This window comes from Myxocyprinus asiaticus, chromosome 17 (genome assembly GCF_019703515.2).
Source record: "Myxocyprinus asiaticus isolate MX2 ecotype Aquarium Trade chromosome 17, UBuf_Myxa_2, whole genome shotgun sequence".
Taxonomy (NCBI): domain Eukaryota; kingdom Metazoa; phylum Chordata; class Actinopteri; order Cypriniformes; family Catostomidae; genus Myxocyprinus; species Myxocyprinus asiaticus.
In genome coordinates this window covers 5,314,298-5,340,261 of record NC_059360.1, presented here as the reverse complement: position 1 = coordinate 5,340,261, position 25,964 = coordinate 5,314,298, and the positions used below count along the sequence as shown (strand labels likewise).

The 25,964-nt window shown below is 40.8% G+C and overlaps 1 protein-coding gene across 1 annotated transcript in view; it reads right to left on the bottom strand.

Annotated features, from left to right (window-relative positions):
* Positions 1-25,964, bottom strand: part of LOC127454894 (collagen alpha-1(XII) chain-like) — a 141,251-nt gene that overhangs the window by 66,338 nt on the left and 48,949 nt on the right. The window contains exons 18-31 of the mRNA XM_051722398.1: positions 21,866-22,015; positions 20,286-20,405; positions 20,026-20,190; positions 19,723-19,869; positions 12,342-12,484; positions 10,526-10,655; positions 9,168-9,313; positions 4,958-5,087; positions 4,705-4,841; positions 3,577-3,706; positions 3,257-3,396; positions 1,817-1,949; positions 1,699-1,719; positions 1,458-1,597 (exon numbers count right to left, since the gene is read on the bottom strand). Coding sequence (XP_051578358.1) covers positions 1,458-1,597; positions 1,699-1,719; positions 1,817-1,949; positions 3,257-3,396; positions 3,577-3,706; positions 4,705-4,841; positions 4,958-5,087; positions 9,168-9,313; positions 10,526-10,655; positions 12,342-12,484; positions 19,723-19,869; positions 20,026-20,190; positions 20,286-20,405; positions 21,866-22,015 — 1,832 coding nt within the window. The remainder of the gene's footprint in view (positions 1-1,457; positions 1,598-1,698; positions 1,720-1,816; positions 1,950-3,256; positions 3,397-3,576; positions 3,707-4,704; positions 4,842-4,957; positions 5,088-9,167; positions 9,314-10,525; positions 10,656-12,341; positions 12,485-19,722; positions 19,870-20,025; positions 20,191-20,285; positions 20,406-21,865; positions 22,016-25,964) is intronic.

The window sequence follows — 25,964 nt, the reverse complement described above, 5'->3', positions numbered from 1 at the left end:
AATAAACAATCAGTACGTTTACATGCACGTTCTTACACCGATTATGCTTAATAAGCATACAATGTGTGCGGTCATGTAAATGCAATAAACTGTGTTCCTTTATTGCTGTAAAGGCCATAAACGGCTTATGAATACCCCGATCAACGCAGGTAGATTTTTGCCTATTACACATATTTCGCATGCCATGTAAACACCTTTCCCGGTGTTCTTATCCAATGTGCACACGTGTTGAGCACATGCCTCTTCACGGTTTGATGTAAAAGTAGAGAATAACGCGATTATTTCAAATGTCATGTAAACTTGGATTTCTTGCCTTGTCAGAGTTTTTAAATAAGCTGATTTTAGAGCGTAATCGGCGTATTTGTGTGAATGTAAATAGGCTCAATGTTTTCAAAACAGCTTTCTAAATACGCCCCTCACCTACAGTCAGATAGTCCCACCCCGACTCACGGCACCGTTTGAGTAACGTTGTTAAGGCGGGTCTAAGCCGGTCTCTCAAATCAAACAAACAATTTTTATAGTGCCACATGGACAGTGTTTACAGTTTTTGAGAAAATGAACCTATGAATGGCTTACTTACGGGTTGTCTCTGCTTATTAAGCTGGGATAGAAGAAAGTATTTTAACACTGAAAAAGTTACATACTTCAGCTTTAAGCAGGAAATTCCATTAAATAAACTTAAGCAATCCTCAGCTCACTTAATTGGGCAGTGCTGTCTGAATTCATTAATATTAATGGACAGTACATCTAAAAAAAACGATTGGTGATATGACTACTTTTCAGTGACGTAAAGCACTGAGCAGTTTTATGCTGTTATTCCTGTGACTGCCACTAGTGTAAATCTTTCCACTTGATGAACAAAACAGAGGTTAGAAAAGTTACTGCAAAGGCTTTAGTATAAAAACAACACTCCTACACTCACTCAAATATCCCAAAAAACATGACAAATGACAAGAGGATGATGGGCTTAAAGTAGTCATGGAAATATAGGTAGTGGTTTTGTTCTACAACTAAAAACGCAACAAGCCAACAGTCCAGTTAAAAGTAGGGAATCCCAAATCATATATTGGGTGAGCTGTCAGATCATCGAAACAATGATTATTTTTAGGAAACACATTCTGGTTCTTTAAAATGATAAGACATTAATCTAGAGATCTTATGCAAAGTCAACAGCATGTGCATTAACAGTATATCCTAATCACTCAACAATGTATAAAAGTTTTACACCTTAAAGATCTACTTTAAACTCTAAGAGAAAGTCATTAGAAATGGTAAAGTCATATGTAAAATCTCCTTTAAGATTAAGATTTAAACATTTGAGAAATAATGAATCTTTGACTAAGGATAAAAAGGATTTCAAACAAAGTTTCCATGCACTGTTTGTTTTGCATTAAATTAGTAGATTAATGCAGTCATCAGTCAGATAATATGAACTAAAAAATGTTGAGGAAATTTACAGATTGTGATCTTCCTCCTGCAACTGGTACATAGGTAATCCTGTAGTTTTGGACTCGGCCTGGGGCATGATCCCATTTGGTGGTGAGGGAGGTTGTGGTTGCATTGAACACCTGGAGGTTTTGAGGGGGTCCACTAGGAGCTATAAGGAAAGCAGACTTTACAATCTTGCATTCTCATTATGGATCCATATGAAATCTATATGTCAGATGTCATATATCTATATAAAAACAACAAACTCACCAGGTGTAATGACTTTGGACACTAAAGTCGGGTGGGCACAAAGAGAGAGAGCAAAAATGTGTCAAATTTTCTTGAATGTGGTGCTAAAATGTGCTGTCTCGATTCTGTCATTTCTTACATGTGCGCTGGCTGCCCAGTAGATCTTCACTTTCAGACTCATCGGGGTAAATGGCAGTGACAGACACATCATACAGAGTGTCTGGTTCAAGGTTCTCCAAGAGAAAGGTGGTGTCATCACTGTTCAAGATATCCTGAGAAAGACAGGAATCTGGTATATTAGCTACTGATAAAGTATAAATAATTTCTTTGTATCCTCATTACATTAAAATCTATGGAAAAAATACACATCAGTAGTAAAACACGCTTAAAACAAAGTTCACAAACTTAACTACTAACTTAAAAAACAATCTCAACCATACATTTAGTAAGTCTAAATGGATAAACAGCAACGTTTATTGTGTACATGACAGAATTTGAAGAAACTACCATATACAATTACCATTTGTGAATATGTTCCATTCATGAGGTTTTTATAGGGCTACAGGCATAAAAAAATAAAGAGGAAAAATGTGTTTGTGAATTTTTAAAGACCCAATATGATTTGATAAATGCCATTTTCTTTTCTGTGTTTATGTGTTACCCACTGAAACGGAAAGTTGGGCTGGGACATATCGAAGGACTTGTCCATTTTTTTACATAGCCAATAGCCTCAAGTTTATGTCACAGCCATGAACTAGAGATGTGCACGTACAGTCGCTGCTCAGTTAACCGTTCGACGTACCTTTATTTGAATACCATAATCATCATTCAGTTATTCTACATGTGCAACAAAGCTCTGCAACCTGACAGTAAGCCAATGTTTTTTCGCTTTTGCTCTAGTGTGCATACGTACAATAATTCGACAAGTTTAATGCTAAATAATTAAAAAATCAAAGCATCCCAAAGAGGCTAATAAACCGCAGCAGTGTAACTCATATGCAGTCATAGCGATTGCTGCCTCACAGAAATGTGAACCTGCCTGGGTAGAACAAATATCAGGTTTGTAACTTAAATTGCATATTTTACACTATTTAAGAATACTATGTTAAAGACAGTGATAGTTTGATCATTTTGGTTTGACTTTAAAGTGAGTGATTATATCATTTGAAGATCTATGTATTGTGCTATTTAGGCTTATAGCTCACTCTGGATTTCATTCCTTGCTATTCTGACTAGTGTTTGACGCAAATCCATTGCAATAAATGTTTTTTTATTTCCAAGTATAGCAGAATAACCATTCGTGAACCCATGCGGTTATCCGAATGTTACAAACGGTTACCATGCACATCCCTACCATGAACCATGATTTGCTATTGCAAGTGCCTAGTGTTGTTACCTTATTATTCTAAATAGCAAGAGCAAGATGAAGTGATATTTACAATTCAGGGAGAAGATACATTCTCATTCTAGAGAACATTTTAATGGGTGGGGGTAGTACACTACAAACCACCATACTCCAATTTTAGAACTTTTGTTCAATTTTCTCCCCCCAAAAATGCTGTTTTGTCTGATTTCTTACATATTGGAAGTTGTTCTCTCCACTCTTTGTCCAACCAATGCGATAGAGGGCAACATCAGGAGCACCGTGCTCCCAGTGAGCCCTGAAACTGGTCTGGGTCACCTGAGAGAACCTCAAATTCTTTGGTGCTGGGACAACATCTGAAATGAAGAGAAAGAGATATTGAGTTATACCATAAGTAACTCAATGGTGTTGTTTGGTTTAATGGTGTAATGAACTGGTTAACTGAGTTTGTATTCTTAATGTTGGAACACATAAACCATGTAGAATTCAGGTATTATGCCAGTGAAAAGAAATGTATGGAATCCCTGGTCCGTTACCTGTAATGGCTTGGTTAAGCATTGGGTTTCCCATTCCCGAATCATAGACTGGAGTGACAGCCACATCATATTCCGTTTGGGAAATGAGATTATCAAGTCCTCTAGTTGTCACATCTCTGTCAACTTCAAGCTTAATAGAAACATGGATAATGCAGTTAAAAGTTTTTGAAATGACTGACCAAATAGAAGCATAGCCTACTTTATGTACGTCATGTAAAAACAATCCCAGGAGACTTGGCAGCATTCACAATATTTTTAATAGGACACTCTAATAAGTCTAATGCATTTCAAAATTTGGGGTTGTTGAGAGAGGTGTTAGAGAAATGGAGAGAAGTAAATCCAACACTGGAGCCTCAATGGATGTAAAAGCACTTTAAGTTCCTGCAGAATTTATCCAACTGTGCATCATCATCTGTCAGGTAACAGGAGCTGCCACCATTTGTGCTTCCTCAAAAGGTTTCTTAGGCCTCGATCCACCTGGGCCTCCGTTTGTGTGCGTGTTTGTTTCATCTTTTCATCCCAGAATGAAGAGTTATGAGCAGTATTGAGTCATGATTAATGCCCCAGGATGTGGAGCACCACTGAGGCCAAAACTGCCACTGCCAGTTTTTTAAAAAACGGGGGTAAAAACACTCATAAAATGTACTTCCAAAAGCACTGGATTGCTGCATGCCATTCAAAACTCTTGCAGCCTCCATCTTTTTGGTGGGCATCTGTTCTCACAATCTTCTAACGGAAGATAATCTCAAAAGAGCAGCTGCTCTCTCCCGGCAGCTGCCATCTCCACTGACTTGTGTAATGCAACTGCTGCAGTGTTAGGTCCCAAATCCATCAACAAGTGTCTCTTTCTTGGTTGTCTGCCTGGACTTATTGTGTAAACAGACAGGAATCTTTCCACAGGAAGTTCAGATACAGCCTTATTTCTGCAGTGAATTGGGAAGACGTCTTAATACATCCAAACATAAGAGTGTTTGTCAACAGTTCAGCTCCCCAGAGGTTGATAAACTGTCCACATAATTATTCCCAAATTACTTTAAAGCAACTTCCTTGGGGTGCTTTAACTTAACACGCTAGCAGACCTCTGAAGTCCTCATGCCCTTTCTACTCTCGCTTTAACAGTGATCTTACCTCCTTGGACTCGCCATCCTCTGGCTTGTAAGTGATGATGTATTTGCGAACGGCGCCAGGTGCAGCATCCCAGTCCAGCAGCATGGTGCTGTGGGTAACATCTGTGATCCTCAACTCACCGGATGAAGGAAGAGGCACTATGGTGAGCAGAGGAGCAAACAAACGAAACAAAAAACAGACAAACAAACAATGAGAATCTAATTGCTATGCTAAACGTCCCTGCTGAGGGAAAGAAAGCCCTAGCGCCACCTACGGGTCACCCCCTGATCAGCAAGAGGTTCACTGGCGGTATCGCCGTGCATGGCGGAGATGAAAATTTCGTAGGCTGTGTTGGGGTGAAGGTTCTTCAGCTGGACATCAGTGACCGTTCCTTTCACACGCATCTGTGGAGGTTAACCACATCACAAATGAAAGGGATGGTGGATGCGTTCAAAGGGAAAATTATCCTGCTGAAAAGACCAGGTTAGACCAGCATGCATTTCCAGGCTTGTTTATGTTGGATGAGAGTTAATTTGCTGATCTAGCTGTTGGACCAGTATAGTCTTTTTGGTGAAGCTGGTTGCAGATGGAGGTCTTGCTGGCTAAAGTCAACATAAAATAGCATTCGCAACCTATTTTACTTCCATAAAGTGACATTTCTTTTCGAGTGAAAAGATATTCTGAAGAAATTGGAAAAAATTTCTGGAAGAAAATGTAGGGCAGGATTTTATTTATTGGGAATTTCGGAAAAATCTGAATAGTGGACATTCCATACCAGAATGGAGCCATTTTGAATGTGAGTTTGCAGTGAAATGTGGAGGACAGCTCACAATTTACAAATGTAAATTTCACCATTGAGAGCATCATGATGCAACCGAATGGTAACATTATTATTACTTTTATTTAGGGCTGTCAATTTAACACAATTTAGTATGATTAATTATATGAAAAATAACATTAAAGGATTAGTTCGCCCAAAAAAGAAAATTCAGTCATTGTTTACTTTGTCAAATACTTTAAAAAAAAAATAAGGCTGGGCATAGAAATGCATACATTTTTCAACTACGAACTTTTCAGACATGTTTAGTAAGTTCTGTTCTCTGTTTTGTGTGCAGCTGTGTTGTGTTCTGTTGTCGCTATCGCTGTGGTGGACCTGTTTTTAATAGATAAACAAGTTTTCACCCCAATGTCGTGAGGGGGCTGCGTGAACTGTTGCTCTCATGCCCTATCATAAATGCGCGAAGGAGATCAACGGCCAGTGAACATTTTCACTAATTATATTTCTGTTTGTTTCAAACGAAACCTCATTGGATTTTTTCATAACAATCATGAGTCTCATGGAATAATTTATTAGACTTCTGAATTATACTTTTTTTTAAGTTTGAAGAGGTTGTCACCATAAACTGCCATTGTATGACATCACTGAGCACAACATTTTTCACAATTTCTCCCTATGTCTTAAGAAAAAGAAAGAAAATCATATAGGGTTGTAACAACACAGGGGTGTGAGTAAACAATGACTGAATTTTATTTTTGGGTGAACTATCCCTTTTACATCATTTATCATGCCTCATGACCAGTACTTAAATTTCGTAATAATGCATTTTCTTACAGTCTGAGCAATTCGAGCTTCAAATAACATGTTTTTACGAGTTGCGTCAGCAGGGAACAGTCAGCGCTCCTCAAAAAAACTCACAAGTAGCATAGCCACATAATGAGAGTTGGTCACTTAGTACATATTCTTTACAGCTGGATGAAGAGCAACAGAATGCAGTGGTCTCAAGACATGATTTTCATAGTTTCGACTATTTTTAACTTGACACAGCATCCGAAAAATATGGAGTTTCAAAAACATTGCACGCAAGATGGCCATTGCAGCAGTGCGTGTGAGAGGAAACAATGCTGGGGGTTGTCCACAGGTAAAGTAACTTGTTTTTGCAATGTATTGCTTGAATTAATACATTTTATTAAACGTAACTTAAACTTAACATTACTTCACATTAATCAGGTCAAAGTGGCTTGGATGGGTGCCTGTTGGAAATATGATGGTTTAATTTAATTCCCTGTTGGCTGTGTTTATTAGTCTTGTAAAGTTGCCATTCAGGTAGATGCTCATGTTCCAACAGAATGACTGGCCGTATGCCAGAATGGCCACGGTATACCAGCGCAGTTTTTAACAGGATCCACTTGTTTAAAATCCCTAAATTACATGAACATTTCCTATTAAACTTAATTTCGCTATGAATCATCATTTACATGATTACAGCTCTGTGTAAATTAATTATCTCCGTGACACCGTTCGAGTAAATGTTTCATGTAAACGCAAAGACACTCATGGGACAAAGTACTCGTGTCACAATGAACGTGTCTAAAATAGCTTTGTGTCGGGTGACATGAGCATTGACGAGATTTGCATGTCATTTGCTGCAAGATAAGCTGCAGATGTGCTGCTCTCTGTAAAACAAAAAATTTCAGCTCTGTCAGCAGGTGTTTCGTGAGGCAGCTGCTATAATCTAGAGACTGACAAAACATCATTAATAATTCTGATTCCATTCGAGATGGACTCTGTAATCGCAATCATTTTCCTGAGAATGTATACTTATTCCAGTGAGCTATTTGCCTTTAGCCTATTAAACAACACCTAAACCTTTAAACTGTAGGTCTAGTTTAAAATGGAAGATTACATTCATGCAGTGACTCCCTTGTCATTTATTTATGTTCTCCGTTTGATATCAGAGGATGTCAAATTATTTTGCCAATTATTATTGTTGTTGTTGTAATTATTATATTAAAAACATGGAATGTGATTATTATTGTAATTTAACATTTTTGCTAATTTTTTCTCTGTTTAATATTTTCTCTGTAAAATAATGATAAAATAAAAAAAATTGTATTTAAATAAATCGGTTCTGCATATCAGTTAAATAATCATTATCGTATCGGTTGAAAGAAAAAATGTGTTTACATGCACGGTCTTACACGATTAACAAGCCGACAATGTGTGTGGTCATGTAAACGCATTAAACGGCTTTGCTTTATCGATGTAAGATCATACACAGCTTAAAAATAAACCGATTGATTTTTGCCCAATACCTTGATTTCGCGTTTCACAGAAACACCTTTACCACCGTTCTTACCGGCTTATCCAATGTGCGCAAGTGTGTGCATGACACGGTTTCAAAGCAGAGAATAACTAGATAACTAGAAGTCTCATGTAAAAGTAGTTTTCTTGCATTGTAGAATTTTTTAAATAAGCTGATTTTTGGGAGTTATCAGCGTATTGGTGTGCATGTAAACATGCTCATTGTTTTACTCATCTCCCATAATAATCTGAACATCTAACATCGGAACATCTTTTTAGCAAATATTTTGATATATGCAATTAATTTGATAAATGCAATTAATTAATCAGGATGTAATTAATTGTAATCGATTGATAACCCTCCTTTTATTACATTAACCGCCAACAAATATAGGCAAAATTTTAAAAAGGCTACATTACCTACAACAGTAGCCTACAACAATGCCCAATAGCAGTTTGGCTGTTGATTGACATTAACCAACAAAAAAGGAAAGTCATCTCAGAAGCGGAGCAAGTTGTTACATTTTAATGAAAGATTACGAAGAGAAAAGTTTTTTTCTTTCTTTGGAATTGCGTACAATAAGACCAGAAAAACTTATTAGGAAAATAAATAGGCTCAATATTGATTTCATGTTGAGTTTAACCTGTTTAATAAGCCTGGTGGGGAAACCAGCACACCAGCATCCCATGCTGGGGATCAGCATCAAAAACAACATATTCTGGTCTTTTCAGCAGTATAGTTTTAGCACAAATAGACTAACAAACAAATTCCTACTGTGTGATACCCCATATTCTATACTGTATTGTACCCTGTATTTAACTATGAATTCCAAGACATTATGCCTTGGTCTACCACTACAATTATGTCTAAACTAGTGCCATAAAAACTCCAAGTAGCCTTATTTCTAACAGGCATCATGTGCTGAACATATTCTTTCTCTCTAATGAGGAAATGGAGGAGCTTTGAAACATCTGCTCTCTCAGAACATTTAGGCAAAGCCCCGTGGACATTAGATTGTAGCCAGAACTGACGCTGATATCCTCTGAATCTATGTGAAAAGCTTAAAGGAGAAACTTTGTTAACAAGCCCAAATGAGCTAATGAGCTGAGCACATTTGGAATTTTCCAAAAGCTGCAATTCAAAGAACGTTTTTGAATTTATTAAGTGCAGTTGGTATCTAGAATATCTCCAAAAATGCTTTCCATTTCCCATTTCTACCATGTCATAGCCGTTGACAGACTTGAGTGGCACAACACCCTAATATTTCCATTAGCACATTTAGTTTCTTCCAGTTATTGCCATTAAGTAAGGCCAAAAAACACTATTTCTTGACATGGTTTCCCCTTAATTTTAGCTGCAGGTGGGACAGTGGTTGTAATATTGAGTGAGACGTCACCGTACCTCCTTTTTCACAGAGGGTTCAGTGGCATTAAGGGCGCTGTAAACAACCATGTAGCCCGTGGCCCCTTCAGCCGCATCCCATCTCACATTCATGGTGGTGGAGCGCACTTTGTAGATGTTCATGCTCCTCACAGCACCGAAAGGCACTACAGAGGGGAACATAGCTTTTCTCTTTTGCTCTAAATAATTTCTATCCCTGGCTATCCATGTAAGCGGAATGAAGTGAATGGAAAAATGGAAGCAATCCAGGGTGGAATGATGGAAGCTTAACAAGGTGGAATGGAACACCATGGAAGACAATGGTTGGATGAGAGGAGTAATGGGATGCTCACACGATGGAAATGACAAGGACAAACAAATATGCCAACATCATGACATTACACATAAAGACAATGGTGATTACACATAGAGTAAATGCAAATGTACATGAAATAATACTGTGACGCTTTGCAGTGCAAAGCAGCATCATGTTGTATGTAACATGAAAACATTGACAGCTCTGTGAAAGGAATGATTGCCTTAGGGTTAAGTCATAAATTGTTAATTTCAAAACAAACATGACAAACACAGATTTAGCAATGTAAGCACACACACATTCCATAGCATTTCATTTTCACTTTCTCAGTTACTGGCTAAACATCAGCAAATCCTTGTAATTTTATAAAAACAGAAAAGAAAATACTGAAGAATTTCACATTATTTTTAAAATTGTCCTGGTGGATAATTACATATGCATACTGCATGACAGTTCACATTTAAAAGGGTAAATCTCACAAGGAAATATCCAGGTTTTTAATCAAAGTTTTTATTTGGGTGACTGTAATGCGAAAAAATCTCACTCATTACTGTAATACAGTAATGAAAATCATCTTGTCAGGACATGTTTTTTTTGTGTGTGTTTTTTTTATCATCGTAAATTAAATTCAGTACAATACATACTACTAAGTTGTAAAACTGTACTGGAGAATTTGAAAAATGACATCTTACATTTTGTTTTCTTTTTTTTTTCACATTGCAGAATCCCCTTTTCTTGACAGGCTTTGTGAGATTCTCCCAAATTATTTTTCTACTCTTACAAAAATGTACTGTGCAGGTACCATAGTACTTTGATAAATACCATGGTTTCAACATTCATACACCATGCTTTTTCCATGGTAAATGTCCAAAAATAATGGTAATACCATTGCACTTTTTGTTACAATATAGAGAAATGCGGAATAAAATCCTCATTAATTACAATACACTACTTGTAATTTGTCAATTGCCCAAATTAGAAATTTGATGATAGACATTTTGCTGTGCTGATTCATATTGTTAAGGAATTGCCTCTGGTTGTTCTGGTCATGAATGCTACTTACATGTTGTCTCCATGCCTTTGAGGGGCTCACTGCTCTCCTCTCCCACTACTGAGTAAACCTTCATTATGTACTCCGTCAGTGGAGTAAGACTCTCCAAAACCACAGTCGTAACCGTCCCATCAACAAACAACTGCAACAGAGGGATAGATTATAGATAACCTCATACCGAAACTTCAGTTGATCTAAGATAAGAGTAGGATGCAATTCCAGGAAAAACACAAAGAAAACAGTCCTGGTAACAAATTAAATGATCAAGTTTCAGCTAACAATGGTAGACTTGTTTCCATTGAAAATATTCAGGCAAACGTTCAGTCATACAAACTGTTTTGCATAAAATAAAGATATAACGGACAAATTGTAAAGGAAGAAGTTACTGAAAATGTACCAAGCCCTCACTTGGTCCTGCTTTCTTTGTCTTTCTTTATCTCCACTGTGTCTACCTGCTCTAGCTATATATATATATATATATATATATATACACATACATACAGTAGCAAGAAAAAGTATGTGAACCATTTGGAATTACCTGCATTTATGTATAAATTTGTCTTAAAATCTGGTTTGATCTTCATCTAAGTTACAATAATGAACAAACGTAATCTGTTTTAACTAATAACTAAATTATAAATTATTGTATTGTTCCTGTACATATTGAATACATCATTCAAAAAATAGCTTGTAAAAAGTATGTGAACCCCTGGCTAATGACATCGACAAATGCTAATTACAGTCAAAAATGGCAAACCTGGCATCCAATTAATGTAATGATATTGGAGGTATGGGTTGAAGCTACTTTGACTTATAAAAAGCACTCAACCATCAGAATGGGGAAAAAATTTGATCTCAGTGATTTTGACTGTGGCATGATTGTTGGGGCCAGGCAGGCTGGTTTGAGCTCTGGAATGTGATTAAGAGGAAGATGAATGGCCACAAGCCATCAAACAAAGCCGAGCTGCTTGAATTTTTGATTTGAGTGGCATAAAGTCAACCAACAGCAATGTGAAAGACTGGTAGAGAAAATCGGGGTTATTCCACCAAATATTGATTTCTGAACTCTTCCTAAGTTAAAACATTAGTATTGTGTTGTTTAAAAATGAATATGAACTTGTTTTCTTTGCATTATTCGAGGTCTGAAAACACTGCATCTTTTTTGTTATTTTGACCAGTTGCCATTTTTTGCAAATAAATCCTCTAAATGACAATATTTTTATTTGGAATTTGGGAGAAATGTTGTCAGTACTTTATAGAATAAAACAAAAATGTTCATTTTACTCAAACACATCCCTATAGATAGTAAATCCAGAGAAACTGATAATTTTGCAGTGGTCTCTTATTTTTTACCAGAGCTATATATGAATATATATATATATATATATAGAGAGAGAGAGAGAGAGAGAGAGAGAGAGAGAGAGAGAGAGAGAGAGAGAGATACGAAGACAGGTCACAGTGCAATGTATTGGAGCTTGTTGCTGTGATGATTCATACTGCTTTCCATTCGGAGTGTCAGAATATCCAGTTTTCTACTTGGATAAGTGCAATGGATCACCACTTTATTTCAGACTTCCAACTTGTAAAGTGAAGCAAAGGGTCGAATTGTATTGTAATGGCACTAAACCTAACCCTTAACCTAACCCTAACAAAATGTGCTGGAACTGAAGACACATGCAATCACAATGTAATCAATCTCAAAATTAAATATAAGGCCCCTCTTTTACACCTTTGTGTATAGTTGTCATTGAATTTCGAATTTAGGGAAAAGTCATGTCACGCGTGATCATTATCGACCATAGTGATGCTGGCCTTGAAATGTTCATACCTGTTTAAGTTCTCCTTCTCCAATGCTCACATACTCTATTCTGTACTTCTCTACAGGTCTGTCAGGTCCGACCCAGGTGGCACGGAAGGAGTAATGGGTCACATCTGAGGTCACTAGATCAGTGGGTGGTTCAGGGACTCCTCCTGTGAGGGCAGTAATGACTGTAATTAGACTTTAACCTTTGACCCCATTACACAATGGACAAAAGTCATAGAAAAGGAGTATGTTCACTGTCACAAACTGAAGAAAAGGACTTCAGGTCAAACTTTTCAGCGATTAGCATTGTCTCATTTAAGAATTTTCTTTCTTTTGGAGCACTGATAGAAGGACAGTTCCAGTTAAGTAAATTCCTTTCTTCTTCCTTTAGCCAAAGGCATTTGAGTGAAGCAGGGTTAAATAGGAGATATGAGAAACATGAGATAAAAGCTCAGCACCCATAAAGGCAGTGTTAATTTTCACATTTTTTAATTTTAGTCATAATTTTTGTCTTTTGATGACAAAATGCTTTAAATTTAGTAAATATTTCATGATGGATTCATTCATTTTAGTCCAATTAATCATAATGTGGAAAATAATAGAACGTATCAAACTTGTATCAACTTTAACCAAATATTCTACTCACAATTATTTAAACATGTATCAAACATATTAAAGATACAGTACAGTCATATGTTTAATATGTCATGAAAACCTCACATTTAGACAGTTTAGGATATTGCGTTATAGAAAAGGCATATTTATAATGTAAGTTGCGCATTCTGACTAGCACGCAACTTAGTCCATTTTACCTGTTCATTCACTTCATTGTCTGTCCAGATGCAAGTTCTACTATTATGTTTATGCTGTAGATATATCTGATTAATCTCACATATAAAGGATGCGTTTGTGTGAGGCAATTAACCTGTTAGTAAAGTTAATATTAATTCATAAATAGTATTGTATGTGTTTATAATCTTATGATAAACAGAAAGTTTTTATGAAAAAAACATATATACATATATATTTTCTTTCCCCTAAATTTTTAAACATGTAATTCTGGTTCCGTTCCCTCTGCCTCCCTTTGAAACATCTCATTTTATTCAACTAGATGGCAGGAAGCACTATAAAAAATATTTTTTTCTCTATCACATTCCATTACAATATATAGATCTGAAATGTATGTGGCACTGTAACGCATTTTAGCCCTCACAGATGTGCTCGTCCATAGACATTAAGTCTAATTTTTTGTTCAAGCACCACCCTTGTTGTTTTGAAACATATTTTTCTGATTTGTTTTCCATGCATTTCCTTCTGGAAGGCATATTTTGTTCTGGACATTTAAGATATAACATTGGATCATTCAGTCAAACAAGCTCACAGACAAGTAAAAAAATGGCTAATGTTTTAGAGAACTCCCTAAGGTTAAAGCTGATATAAAGTTTTTGGCTACTTGGGCCTTACAGCAGCAGTTATCGGAGCATAAATGAGACAGTTGTATTTGATGACTTATAGAAAACTTTCAAACTGTGGTATTAGGGCAACAAAACGAATTGTACAGTCAGATTCCTGAGCTTTCATTTGATATATGACATGTTCATTTAGGTGCTATGTGAAGGACATATAAATATGATTTATTTTCATTTAAATTTTTACACCCCATTACCTCTAGGGGGCGCTAATTTTCAACGCAACTGTTTTTAGGCCTTATTTTGTTATTTTAAGTAACATAAATGCTAAATTGATGGTTCCCTATCTGTCACTCACTCGACGTTGTGTCGATGTAGTGACACTAGGGGTCACTCTTGGGAGCCCGAGACACCTCTGGTCTTTGATAAAAGGCCAATGAAAATTGGCGAGTGGTATTTGCATGCCACTCCCCTGGACATATGGGTATAAAAGGAGCTGGTATGCAACCACTCATTCAGATTTTCTCTTCGGAGCCGATAAGGTCACACTCACTGAGCTGAATACTAGTGTTCATTCACCTCTGCTGGATCTGACGGCGCATTTCAGTGGCTTCTCCCCCCTCTGCACTGGTGCACTGCAGAGAATGCCCCTGGGTGCTTCAGCAGAAATAAAAGAGTATATTTCTCTAAAAGAGCGCCACACACGGAACGTCTTTTTAAAGATGCTTTTCCAATTGTGTGTTATTCCTGGTTGCGCTCGTTATCTCTCGCCTTCTGACGGTCACGATCACTGTCTTTCGTGTCTGGGCACTGCTCACGCGGAGACAGCATTCATGGATGGTCATGTTCTCATTGCGAGGATATGTCCATGGCAACGTTGCGGTCGCGGCTCGCCTTCGTAAGAAAGCAAGCCACCCCAGAGGCTCCCCACCTCGGTCCTTTTACCCACGGGTATGAGGCCAGCGCGGCTAGCACTGGGGGCGATTTGGGGACCCCAATGGGACTGCCTCCGCCGGGTATCCCCCCGCGGTCCTCCCATTCCCCAGCACGCTCGTCTGCCCCAATCAGGCTTCCGGATGAGTCCGCCAGTTCGACCTCTTATTCGGAGCCCGCTCATATCTCCCTTTGGGGATGATTGCCCAGTCACAGGCTGACGCGGAGATGACAACATGCTTTCCCGGGCAGCCACGAGCGTCGGCTAGAGCGGAACTCACCGCTCTTCCCTGAACTCTCGCGGCTCGGTGATTGGTTCCTGGAATCGCGGCGCCGCTCAAAGCCACGCCCCGCCCCTGTTCCTTTCTTCCCGGAAGTGCATGAAGAGCTGACAAGGTCGTGGGAGGCACTTTTTACTGCCCGGTCCCGATCCCGAGAACCCGTGAGGCTTCAAAGCGCCCTTGAGACGGGCGACCCAGGGACAACAAAACCCGCTGCTCTGGAGCTGGTAAGCAGATCTCCATCTTGTTGTTACCTTTGCATTTAATTGCGCTGCATGCCCAAGTGGCTGCAGTACTCAAGAGCTCAGCAAGAATGGTTTCCATGTCCCGGGGTCACGTATCCGGTGTGCACGGCCGTCATCACGACCACCGTTCACCACTCTATTTGGCAGGTTTGGCGCTCCAGCAGCGGTCTCCCGCCCCTGAGCGCCCAGCTGTGGCACAAATCTGCCCCCGATGTGACAGTCTCCATGGGTCACGAAGACAGGCCACCCCTCAGCGAGGCCCCACCTGCCAGTACATCTGATGATGTTGTCCCTTTGGTCCCCCTTGCGCGGAACTTGGACGCATGGCTTGCACTTTCCAATCCGTCGCGAGAGCTGGTCCGGACCATCCGACTTGGCTGCGCGATTCATTTCGCCGGACGACCGCCCAGGTTCAGCGGTGTCCACTTCACCTTGTTGAAGGACGAAAATGCTGCTACCTTGCACGGAGATCACTACCCTCCTACGGAAGGGCGCGATAGAACCTGTCCCTCCAGCCGAGATGAAGAAGGGGTTTTTCATCGTACCGAAAAAAGGCAGTGGGTTGCGGCCAATCTTGGACCTGTGAGTTCTGAACTAGGCTTTACACAGACTCCCGTTCAAGGTGCTGATGCAAAAACGCATTCTGGCGAGCATCCGGCATCAAGATTGGTTCGTGGCGGTAGACCTGAAGGATGCGTACTTCCACGTCTCGATCCTTCCTCGACACAGACCCTTCCTGCGGTTTGCGTCTGAGAGTCAGGCATATCAGTACAAAGTCCTCCCTTTTGGCCTGTCCCTGTCTCCTCGCGTCTTTACGAAGGTCGCAGAGGCTGCCCTTGCCCCGTTAAGGGAGGTGGGCATTCGCATTCTCAACTATCTCGATGACTGGCTAATCCTAGCTCATTCTCGAGACATGTTGTGCGCACACAGGGACCTGGTGCTCTCGCACCTCAGCCAACTAGGGCTTCGGGTCAACTGAGAAAAGAGCAAGCTCCTCCCGGTTCAGAGCATCTCTTTTCTCGGTTTGGAGTTGGACTCAGTGTCCTTGACGGCACGCCTTACGAACGAGCGCGCCCAATCGGTGCTGGCCTGTTTGAAGGTGTTCAAACAGAAAACAGCGGTTCCACTGAAACTTTTTCAGAGGCTCCTGGGGCATATGGCATCCTCAGTGGTGGCCACCCCACTTGGGTTGATGCATATGAGGCCGCTTCAGCACTGGCTCCAGACTCATGTCCCGAGATGGGCATGGCGCCACGGGACACGTCGTGTGGTCATCACGCCGGTCTGTCACCATCTTTTCAGCCCTTGGACCAACCTCTCGTTTTTACAGGCAGGTGTTCCTCTAAAACTGGTCTCCAGGCATGTTGTGGTCACAACAGACACCTCCAAAACGGGCTGGGGCACTGTTTGCAATGGGCAAAACGGGAGGTTTCGGCCGTTGATCCAGGGCAAGCATGTGTTAGTTCAGACAGACAACATGACAATGGTAGCATATGTCAACCGCCAAGGCAGTCTCCTCCTCTGGAGTCAGCAGCACTTCAAGTCACTGCAAGCCACTCACATCCCGGACAACCTCAACACTACAGTGGACGCGCTGTCACAACAGGTTACCCTCAGGGGAGAGTGGAGACTCCACCCTCAGGTGGTCCAGCTGATTTGGAGTCGATTCGACAGGTACAGGTGCACCTGTTCGCCTCCTAAGAATCCTCCTCACTGCCCGCTCTGGTACGCCCTGACCAAGGCACCCCTCGGCATAGACGCACTGGCACACAGCTGGCCCCCTGGCATGCACAAATATGCATTCTCCCCAGTGAGCCTGCTTGCACAGACCCTGTGCAAAGTCAGGGAGGATGAGGAGCAGGTCGTCCTGGTAGCACCCTACTGGCCCACCCAGACGTGGTGCTCGGACCTCACGCTCCTCGCGACAGATCCCCTCTGGCGAATTCCCCTGAGGAAGGACCTTCTTTCTCAGGGAGGGGGCACCATCTGGCATCCGCGCCCAGACCTCTGGAATCTCCATGTCTGGCCCCTGGACAGGACACGGAAGACCAAAGCGGTCTACCACCCGCGGTGGTAGACATGATCACTCAGGCTAGGGCCCCCTCTACCAAGCGCATGTATGCCTTTAAGTGGTGTCTGTTCCCTAAGTGGTGTTCTTCCCGACGTGAAGACCCCCAGAGATGTGCAGTCGGATCAGTGCTTTCCTTCCTGCAGGAGAGGCTGGAAGGGAGGCTGTCCCCTTCCACCTTGAAGGTGTACGTTATCGCCATAGCAGCACACCACGATGCAGTCGTCGGTAAGTCCTTAGGGAAGCACGACCTGATCATCAGGTTCCTAAGAGGCACCAGGACGCTGAATCCCTCCAGACCGTGCCTCGTTCCCTCATCGGACCTCTCTGTAGTTCTTCAGGGTCTACAGAGAGCCCCCCTTTGAGCCTTTGCAGTCAGCCGAGCTTAAGGCACTCTCCTTGAAGACTGCTCTCACTTCCATCAAGAGGGTAGGTGACCTACAAGCATTCTCTGTCAGCAAAACATGCCTGGAGTTCGGTCCGGCTAACTCTCACGTGATTCTGAGACCCTGACCGGGCTATGTGCCCAAGGTTCCCACCACCCCTTTAGGGACCAGGTGGTGAACCTGCAAGAGCTGCCACAGGAGGAGGCAGACCCAGCCCTGTTGTCGCTGTGTCCAGTGCGTGCTTTACGCATTTATTTGGATCACACGCAGAGCTTTAGAATCTCTGAGCAGCTCTTTGTCTGCTTTGATGCACAGCGGAAAGGAAGCGCTGTCTCCAAGCAGAGGATCACCCACTGGCTCATTGACGTCATAACTATGGCATATGTCGCCTAGGACATGCCGCCCCCGGTAGGGCTACAAGCCCATTCTACCAGGGGTGTAGCAGCTCCCTGGGCCCTGGCCAGGGGTGCCTCTCTAACACACATTTTCAGAGCAGCGGGCTGGGCAACACCCAACACCTGTGCAAGGTTCTACAACCTCCAGGTGGAACCGGTTTCGTCCCAGGTAGTGGCACGCAACACAAGCGGATAAGCCCGGGATAGCTGGCCGGGTGTATCGCTTGCACATAGTGCTTTCCACGTCCCTTGGAGCTGAAGACGTGCGCCATTAATTCCCAGTAGTGTTCACAAACTTTGTTCCCTGGTTGACTTCCTCCGAGCCCTGTGGCAGTCAAGTTTTCGGAGAGACTCGCTGCCGGCCCAGTACACACGCTAACTAAGAGCCCTGTTCTGGGGTAGGTGCTCCACATGTGGCGGTTCCCTGTAAGGCTAACCCCATGCGATTTATATATCTTCTGCTAATTTGTTTCCCTGTTGGCAAACTGAATTCTTCCTTGGGCAGAGCCCCTTTGCCCCAGTCTCCATGTTTGTAGTAACTCCTCCCCCATTGGGCAGGATCTACCTTGAAGACTCCCCACATGGTTGGAAAGACCATGTGATATATTTTTCCACTTAAATATCCCCCCCTCTCTTTGGGCGAGGTATGGTCTCCGCGGTGTCTTCCACTTGGGAGGGACACCCCCCGACTAGACCTGGCTGCCCAGTTGGATAATCCCCCTTCTTTTTTTAGGGAGTGGAAAAAAAGAAGGGGAAAAGAAGCCATGACTGAGTTAAGCCTGTCTCTATCTTTTGGGTAGTCGATTTGTCCCCAAAAAGGGCCATTCGACACTCATAAATATGTTGGGGAGGTTACGTGTCGACCTGGTGTGCTGGCTATGAGGCACACAGTAGTCTGCCCACCACACACCGCCAGTTCATGTAACACAGTTCAGCCAATTGTGGCGTTTCGTATAGGGACCCCTAGTGTCACTACATCCACACAATGTCGAGTGAGTGACAGATAGGGAACGTCATGGTTACTTGTGTAACCTCCGTTCCCTGATGGAGGGAACGAGACGTTGTGTCCCTCCTGCCAAAATGCTGAACTACCCGCTGAAATGGCCGGACCTTATATCGGCTCCTCAGCATAAAACCTGAATGAGTGGTTGCATACCAGCTCCTTTTATACCCGTATGTCCGGGGGAGTGGCATGCAAATACCACTCGCCAATTTTCATTGGCCTTTTATCAAAGACCAGAGGTGTCTCGGGCTCCCAAGAGTGACCCCTAGTGTCACTACATCCACATAACGTCTCGTTCCCTCCATCAGGGAATGGAAGTTACACAAGTAACCATGACGTTATCTCTGCAAAGTTCAGATTCTAAGATTTCAAATGATACCCCATATGCCTGACTTATGTATACTGAGACTTTAATATTTTAAGCATAAACTTTTTTTGTGATATAGTGCCCCCCCCTCCCCCCCCCTTATAGATTTGAAGGGGTTTTAAGGAAAATCTATATCCTTAATATTTTTATTATGTAGTAACTGCTTTATAAAAGCAATAAGGCTATATTGTGTTATATTGTGCCTAATAATGCCCTTTAGCTGTGACTATTTTAACAATATAGAGTTTATTCAAAATATAATATATTAAACATACATCTCCATGACCTCAAACATACAACACATGACCTCAATGTTACCTGGACCCTTGACACTGTTACACAAGTTGTTTGCCAGGTCATCCACGATATTTAACAGGTAGGAGAAGTCTGCCACGTTGTACATGTGGATATCATCAGGATCAGAAGCAATGGTTCTCAGCTCGCCCTCATCTGCGTTCTTCACACCTGGAGATCACAGAACCCCAAAAAGACAAATTAAACCATATCCGACATTAAACTTCAACTGATTATCCAATGCGGTTAACTGTGCATTCATAAACTGCAGGACTGTGATGAATTATCCTGTCTTCATCATGACAGAGAAAGGAAAAGAGTTCTTACCAATGGCATACAGCTCAATATCCTGGTCCCGCAGTTTCTGAGAGTTGAGTGCGATGTCATCCTGTGACTTGCCATCAGTAACCAGGACACCAATCTTCCGGGAGTTTGGACGCATTCCAACGTTAGCTTTGAAATTGTTCTGAAGGATGTAATTTAAAGCGAGGCCTGTGGAATATTAGAATACAGGTCATTGAAGTCTGAATATAATTGGGGCTACAAGCAAACAACTCTCACATGTGGATCAGAATACAATGGCATACCAGTCAGAGTGTTCCCTCCTTTGTAGGGCAGATTGGCCACGGCCTCTAGAAGTTCTGCTCTGGTTCTGTGAGCATTTAGGTGCCACTCTGTCTTTGGGTCTCCACTGTACTGCGCCAAACCTATAAATAGGGACAAATGCAATGTTTATACAGTATGTATAACCAGACATTGTATGTATGTACTGTAATGTTGTTGTTTCTGCTTAGAGGCTTCTCTTTCACAGCTCAGGAGACTTAGTTCTTAGTTATGATTAACTGAAGTATCAACGTGTTTCATATGTTACTCCTAAAATTCCTGAGGAGAACAAAAAGACACAAATGAGGCAATTGCTGACATTCTGTACAGTAAAAGGGCTGCACTGAGCTATTAAATTAATGTGGATATCATAGCTCACATTCTTTGGGACAAATTTGATGAGAAATGTTTATATATATATATATATATATATATATATATATCTGAGTTTTGATTAAAAACGTTGGTATCTTGGCAAATCTGAGCAAAGTTTGAACTTTGCTTCAAACGTCTCATCAGAAACTCCAGAGGAGAATACTATGGCCTTTTTCTCAGGAGAAAAATCAGGAGCAGGAGAACTAAAAGGCATAGTCCACTATATTTACCTCTAAAGTATCTGCATTGAATAACATCTAGGGCTGTTGATTTAACACGTTAATTCAGTGCGATTAATTATACAAATTAACACGTAAAAAAAATGTATGCAATTAATCATGTCCCCGGACCATAATAAGGAATATTCCTTCCATCTGAGCAATTCATGCTTGAAGTACGACCTGTTTTCTCCAGGGGGCAGTAAGCGAAACTCTCTGTATGGGCAACAAGCAGATAATACAGACAGAGACGACCTAAAAACGTCCTAACAACCGATACACTCCAAAAGTGGCCTTCTGACGCAGGTGTATAATTGACGCACCCTTAGACAAGCGCTTATAATAAATCTTGGTCTGAATGACGAATACACTTGCAAAATGGATTGCTGTGAACTGTAGGCCAATGATAGGCTTATGTTCATATATTGCATTCTAAACCACTTTTTGTATTGTCTTTTATAATGCTTCACTTGTGTGCCAAAAATAATGTAATGCATTTTAAATATCTGTATTATTATTTTTTATGATATATATATATATTATTTATAATTATTTAAATATAACTGTTTATAATTATTTATTCATTATATATTGAATTATTGTTATTTGATGGGCTTTCTCAGCAAATATTTATGTATGTGATTAATTGCAATTAATTTGATTAATTAATCGGCATTCCAATTATTTAATTAAAAAATGTAATAGATTGACAGCCCTAATAACATCTGTAGTTACACTCTTAACCTTACCTCTAACCCTAAACCTAACCCTACCCCAACCCATGCCATAAACCCTTTACCCTACTCCTAAACCTACCTGTAACCCAACCTCAGTAGCAGAAAATGTGAATCTTGTGAGAATTTTGCAAAACAACATGTAGTTACATAATAAATACATTGTATTGTATGTATTTTAATGTTGGTACATAGTAGTTAAAGACACTAATATAAAGTGAAACAAAATTCTCTTACCAATCTGGACACGATCCGGGCCGATGTCAAAGACACCCACCATGCGAGCGATGAAAGACCTTATGGTCTTGAAGTTCAGACGGCCGATACTCCAAGATCCATCAACAAGCAGGACAATATCGGCCTGAGCTGTGGTTTTGCACATTACATCTGTATGGCCAGAGGACAATTAAAGAACAATTATCACAAATCTAATATTAGCAGCCATAAAGATTGAAATGATGCCAAAGATCAAGATTTGAGAAATAAAAACACACACAAAACATTCACAGACACGCAAGCCACAACGCAGTTTATTTTGGGCAGATACATTTTATAATCTCTTTACAAGTTATGTTACATAACATCTTTTTAAACTATGAACTCTTTTGTTTGTGAAGAAACATTCTTTTAAGCGATGTGTTGATCTGTGTCCCATCTTGTTTTCTTTCCAGACACCTGAATGTGGCAAATGGGAAAATTGCCGACCATCTGTCCCTGCTCAAAGAGAATGGATTGCATAATTGTCTGATTTATAAAAAATAAAAAATAAAAAATAAATAAAAGATAAGAAAAAAAGTCAGACCCAATTGATACATTTTAAAATGCTGTGGTTACTGTGTTTATGAAATGTGCTTTTTACATAAAAAAAACATACCTGTGTGGAAGTTTCTTAGTAGCAATAAAATGAATTATCTAAGGCCTTAAAAGAGATCTATTACCTAAACAGAAATATGTTAACACAGGAAAGAAAGCTGCACTCATCAAGCCATTTGATGGGGTCTTTAACAAGCTACTAATCAGTAAGCTTATGTTTTTGCTTTATTAGTAAAGAAAACAAGTGAAGCCATTGCCAAATACTCTCTCTAATGGAAGATGAATAATAAAATGAACTGAATGAATAACAGGATGGATATAGCATGGCTTAGTATAGACACAGATGGGCTTCCTTAAGTATGTCCAGATTGTTCAGGAGAACGAACACATGGTGTGCTTTCATCTCCGTCTGAAAGCACATAACTTAAATGCCATGTCATGTGTTGGACAGTACAGTCCGCAGGAGGCGCTCATCTCATGTTCTCTGTCTGCTGATACCAACAGTATCACTTCCTGTTAGAAGGCAAGATCCATCTAGTCCATTATCAGCAGGGATATTCCATGTCAAAACAACCACATTTCAGAAACTTTCCCTTTAAATTTTTATTTTGTTAATACTTTTCTGAAGAAAGATAAACATAAATGACGATGAAAGCCAAAATATTAAATGCCATGCACTCAAAAAAATTGCTCTTTGGCTGAACTTGATTCAGTCGTGGACAGTGGTTCCACATGTTTAAAGTGAGTTTTCTTATGGGTAAACCCAACAAAATTAGATGTGCCAATTTAACTCAAATAAATCTCTTTTATTTCTTTATGTATGAACTAGTGGAAGTAAATGTTAGCATGCTAAATACATGCTGGATGGTCGCACTACAGAGTGTAGTTTAGTAAAGGCCCAAATATACTTCAAACAAAATCGAAGAACCACAACGGTCATTTAGAACAAAATCTGGCCAAAAAGATGGTGTTTTTGTGTTCGTTTCGGTGGTTCGTAACAGCTCGTCTAGGCAAACTTTTAGGAAAACTTCTAATCAGCTGCTAAACACCTTCTTGTATCATTGGTCCATGTCATCTGTAGGTGTGACCTGGAGCTCCATCTACCTTGATGGCGACAGCTCATTCTGTTTATGTTGTTCAGTCAGTCAAAATCAGTCAACATGAACACACCAGTTTGTAGCAGAGGTGGGTAGTAACACACTACATTTACTCTGTTACATTTACTTGGTAACTTTTTTGAAAAAATTGACTGTAATGATTTATGGTGGGTACATTTCACTCTTACTCATGAGAAAAATTTACTTTTACTTTGTAAAATGGGTAGCATTCCTGTCATTAAATTACTGGTTTTAATTTAATAAGTGTTAATAAATGTGTAATTTATTGAGATTTTTGTCTTACGACAGCGGAACTTCACAGCTGCACACTGTCACTCAGGTTGCGTTCAACACTACAGAAGCAAGTGTGCAAAACAAACATTTCTTCACTCCACACAATGCCTTAATTTTACACCAAGACATTGCAGCTCCAACGAAAGAAAACATGGTGAGGTAAGTTTTAGAGATTGTGACAATGTGGGCTTGTGTGTCATGGTGATACTCATTCATTTTCAGCATGAATCTGTAACTGTAGGCTCTTATGACCTAAGTTTCTAAGTTTGCAATTTTATATCAGCGCTGCAACATATCAGTGCCTACTGTATAAATTAAGGGTGTAACAGATCATAGTTGATCCGTGATCCATACGTACCCCGCCCCACAGTTCGGCACGCATGCAGAGTTGCAGTGAAAAGATCCAGACAAAGCAGTCATGTGTTCACATGAATGGGGCATGTTAAGCAGTTGATAATAACAGTCATCATGGCTATCGGAGGAGCAGAAGAACTTGAAAAGCCTCCCGCATCATTCATGTCACATGTATGGGAGCATTTTGGCTTCCCTGTAAAATATAATGATGACGGAAGGGTGGTGGACAAAACTGTTAGGGTATGTAGGCATTGTGGCACGAGAAAGCTGTATGAAAGTGGCAATACATCGAGCATGGCCACACATCTGAAGCGACATCACCCTGGTGTGCCAGTGATGGGAGCCAAGACACAACAACAGCTTATCACCGCGGCATTTAAGCAGCACTTTGCAGCAGAATCAGACCGGGTTAAAGCGATTACAGATCTATCAGAATGTTTATCGCTGCAGACATGAGGTCATACTCCTTTGTGGAAAACAAAGGGATTAAAAATATGGTGAAATTGCTTGAGCCACGCTACAAAATCCCCTCACGTACCCACTTCGGTATGAAGATCGTGACAGAACATCAAAAATCTAAATTGTCGCAGAATTATCCAAGGCATCCTGTATTGCAATCACCGCAGATGGGTGGACCTCCAGGGCCATGGAAAGCTACGTGACTGTGACTGCTCACTACATCACAGCAGATTGGGAGATGCGAAGTCCGTTGCTACAGACACGCCCCCTCTATGAGAGTCACACAGGCACAAATCTAGCGCAGGTACTGATAGGAGCAATAGCAGAGTGGAAGTTAGAGAGGCACAATAGCAATATCCCAGTCAGCACAGATAACAACAAGATCCAAGTAAATGCAGTGATAGAAGCTGGACTAGGGCCACGGATAGCTTGCTTTCCACATGTGATCAATTTAGCATCCCAAAAGGGAATCTCAGTGAACCAGATGAAACCTTGGGAGGATCAGGAAGGTGGTTTCCTTTTTCCACAGAAGCACAACAGCAGCTCATGTGCTTAAGACCAAGAAATAAATGCTGCAGCTACCAGCCCACAAGCTCATACACGATGTCATAACTAGATGGAACTCCACTTATGACATGTTGGAGCGCTATCTTGAGCAGCAGGCAGCTGTATACTCTCTACTGACAGAAAAGACTTTGAAAAAAAATATCAGAGACATTGTCACCTTGTCTGATGATGATGTGAAAGTGCCAGAAGAGGTCCTCCAGGTGCTCAAACCCCTCAAAATTGCTACAACCCTCTTGAGCACTGAAACTGCACCGTCTGTGTCCATGATCCTACCTCTGAAAACAAGGATTCTACAATCCATGGCTCAAAGTGAGGAAGACAGCACCATCGCTAGAGATGTCAAGGCAGCTATTAGAGGGGACCTGAACCCCAGATACACCGACCCCCCTAATATACAAGACTATCTTCATAGATCTACTGCAATTGATCCAAGGTTCAAGTCCCTGACTCACCTAGACCCTGCCCTACGTGAGAGGACATATAGTGATCTCACCATTGAGATTGTGGCTACTGAAGAGGTAAAAATATAAATAAATAAGAGTGCATTACTTATAATAAATACTGCAGTCTAGTCTTCTATGCTATTGTTATGAGAATCATCCATTTTTATTTTGAATAAAATGGCAAATGTTATTGATTGCCACAATTATCGTTCTATGAAATACGTATGATAAGAAATATAGTTATTTTAATAGATCAGGGTCATTTTTTCTGCAGGGTCAAGTCACAGAGCCAACACCCACAGGAGCAGA